Genomic DNA, 3,614 nt, shown 5'->3' with positions numbered 1-3,614 from the left:
GAACCGGCTGAAAAGTTTTGAAATCACTTGTAGGCCTACCTGATCGAGAGAACAAATCCTAAAAGTCTTTCACTCTGTCTGTCCGTTTGAGTCTTTTCAAATTGTGCGCGCGGATAAAATACATTCTAACGTGAAACATGTTAACGTTGGCCGGCAGAAGTGCGATCATGGTTTTCCTGATGCTAAATCCAGCCTTGGAGAATATCCTTTCTGATGGTGTACATCCACACTTTATATTTTCTTATCCCAGACATTGTTAAAGATTTAAATCCTTGCCGCGAAGACGCTCCTCTGTCGGTCACGGATTGAAAGTGAAACTTAAATCTGTCACGGGGTGTTTGGATTTATTCACGCACGTTAAAAAATATTTATTAAAAGCTTCTTTCTTTGCACATTTTTATAAACAGCATTATCATAATAGGCTGAATATTAACGTATTGACATAAAAGCTAGTTCTATGTGAAATCAGACATTGAGCGCCAAAGTGGCATGATCCTCGTTTCATAACACCTCTGCGAAGATTCGACCGTGAGATCGGTAGTCGAATCAGGCTCCTCCTATCGAAGCATCGAATCTTCGACTATTCGGGGTCACCCCTACACGCCAGTGGACCGAAATTGCGCTAAACATTAAAATATATTTAGATATTTTACATTTTCAAGGCTTATAATGCTTTTATGCATTTTATAGTCATTAAACATTGAATATAAATTATGTTCATATCAAATTAACCAGACACATGTACAGAACATGTGCACGGAGAAAACTCACCAGAGTTGGGAAAGTCACAATAAACTAGAACCTCTGTTGTAAATGGACTTTTATCTTCACAAACAACAATTTAAACATATAATCTAAAAATAACAGATTTCACTCTTGCTTCAGCTTCTATAATTTTTTTATAAACTCTGTCTCCACTTATCTTCTCTCTCAAGTTCAGTAGCCTAAATATAAAATTGCCCTCCTACACATGTATACTGCAGAGTTGTCAGCGGGTCAATGGATCAAATGTATATTGTACAAATAGTACAAATAACTACTAAGTAATAGACATGTTTTCATTATTCTCCATATATTCTGCCTTTGATGTGGTTTATAGGGAAAACTATAAAAAAAACTATAAAAAGGTCAGTGAGGGCATCATGACATAAACGTAGCACCTAATTTGGCCAATTAAATTAAACTAGGTTGATCTATGCAATTGTTTTCAAATCTGAATAGAAATTAAGCTGCAAATGGCTTTTCTGAAATGTTTGGACCTTTTGGACGTGAAGCAAAAAAAGCCCTACTTTTTAAAAAAAGCCCTATTTAAATTTAAGGCTCTGAGAGAGTGTGAAAAACAGCCATGCAAAACTAAATTATGATTGTTTTAGTCTAACAAAGTGACTTATGTTATTAAGTTAGGTTTAAGTCTAACAAAAAAGTATTAAATTGTTTAAAAATGCATGATCTAACCCTTTTAAAAATGTCAGCCATACAGTAATCTAATGAAACAATGGACACGAAAGCTAGTTCTGAAAATAACACTTTATTTGCTTCTAAATACTAGTGATTTAACACATGTCAGTGATACGCCTCATGCTCATGAATCTCATGTTGCTATATCCCATATCCCTGAAGCTCCTGTACTCTCCAGGCCTGAAGTAGGACATCCTGCCTCTGTAGTGGGGCTGCTCATACATGAGCCAGTGGCCGTCCATCACATGACAGGACTGGCAGTCAGACATACGGAAACGTTCCATGATGTTTTCACAGTCATCCATCAGCTCGTACATCTGTCCTCCAAAGTTATCCCTCTCATAGATCCTCATCCTGAAGGATCCCCTGTACTGTAAAACAAAGAAAGATTATTAATTTAGCAGTCTTTCAGCAATGCATGCATAGTATACCGTTAAAATTATGAAAAAAACTGTGCATTGCTAAATCTGCACAACACCGTTAACAAAGTGAGACCCTTACTGAAGGAATCATGCGGCAAGATCTGATAGTGTCGAACGTCATGCCCATGCTCATCATGCGCTGCATGTCATGGTACTCGCCCCTCCTCAGGAAGAACTGGTTGCCCATGAAGCTATTGCGCTCATAGACCATGAAACAACCACTCTCCACCCTGATGGAACCAACGCGGCTCAGGTATGAGGAGATATCAGAACAGTCACTAATGCACTCATAGGTGCGGCCCTGGAAGTTCCTGTCCTCGTAGAAGATGACCTGTTGATGGAATTACACTGTTTTTAAATAAACAGAATGCTTTTTAGATCTGAATTGCATCAGGTTTTAAACAAATACACACTGACTTCAATATGAACAGCTTTCTATCAATTATTAAGCATTTGTATGAGGCATACTTATTTCAAGCACTATTACCTTGCCCATGGTGGTGATGTGTTGTTTTTCTCAGTGCTTCAGCTCACTGTACCAGCTGTACTTTGATGGCCTTTGGTTGTGGTTTTTATACAAGAATCAGGGGCCCACATTTTGTTGTTATTCAAATGCCAAAAGCTGATGATTAAGCAGTATGACTTCTGCTGAAGTGGTCCTGTAAACTGAAACAATAGATTTTATCCATACATCTCTGGCAGCTTTTTGTGCATTGTCTTTTACAGTATAGACAAAGCTTTAGTCACATCCAGAGCGAATGTGACCATATTCACATGACAGAGACAATGTGGCTGATAGATTTTCCCTTATCATATTAACTAGTTTACAAAAGGGACAAAATAGACTTTAGACTAACCTCTAGAATTATACATGTAATTTTTATACTCAAACAAGGTAAGATTGGATGTCAGGACCATGGAAATAAATGCTCTTTATGCACAAGAATAGCATTCATCACATACAAACATACAACATTTAGTGCATTTGACAATATTTAAGTCTCTTTGTATTTAAAGTCTCTTGTAACATGTACCATTTGTCATTAAATGTGCTAAATATTTTATTTTATATTTATAAATATACATTTATTACTCATATTTAAATATTGCACATGGAAACAGAGAAAATTCAGTTTCCTAAATTTCTTACATGCACATTACAAGCAGGATTGCTCATTCAAATTGAAATTCAAATGACCATGGTAGATGGTCATCAAATCAAATGAATCAAATGAACCAAGCAAAAGTAGTATTTTTTAAATTAAAATAATATATTTAATCCAAATAATAAATATATTTAAATATATATAAAGTTGTTTAAATATATGTATTATTTTGATCAAATGTATTATTTTAATTAAAATATAATGTATATATAATACATATAATTATTATTATCAATGAATAAATAAATATATTTATTTAAACACGTGGATGAGAATATTTAGCGGGTATGATTTTAGATGTTCTGAAGTATGTGCTTCTTATAAATATATGTGCTTTTGAGTTTCAATAGAGAATAAAAAATGATGTTTTGTTTATTAATGTTCAGGCAGTGATCTAATTTAGTTTAGATCAGATTTTATGACCAATTTATGGAAAATCCTAGTAAATATTCTCCTGTATGTATTCCAGATAAGTTCTAGTAACTCTAAAACTTTGAGGCAACTGATTGCCTCTATTTTTTTTAAAGTTTGCCAACTTAAATATCATCAGTAAGCATAGCTAGTTTTT

General features: G+C 34.5%; 1 protein-coding gene across 1 annotated transcript; it reads right to left on the bottom strand.

The window, feature by feature from the left end:
* Positions 1 to 1,553: 1,553 nt before the first annotated feature.
* Positions 1,554 to 2,376, bottom strand: LOC309503075 (gamma-crystallin M1; the record flags this gene model as incomplete). The annotated part of the gene is made up of 3 exons (XM_082175766.1): positions 1,554 to 1,829; positions 1,960 to 2,211; positions 2,368 to 2,376. The coding sequence occupies 3 exons, from the start codon at positions 2,374 to 2,376 to the stop codon at positions 1,554 to 1,556; spliced, it is 537 nt and encodes a 178-aa protein (XP_082031892.1).
* Positions 2,377 to 3,614: the final 1,238 nt, after the last annotated feature.

Source organism: Leuciscus leuciscus (genome assembly GCF_965113295.1).
Source record: "Leuciscus leuciscus genome assembly, chromosome: 7".
Taxonomy (NCBI): Eukaryota; Metazoa; Chordata; class Actinopteri; order Cypriniformes; family Leuciscidae; genus Leuciscus; species Leuciscus leuciscus.
This window is presented reverse-complemented; position numbering and strand designations above follow the sequence as displayed.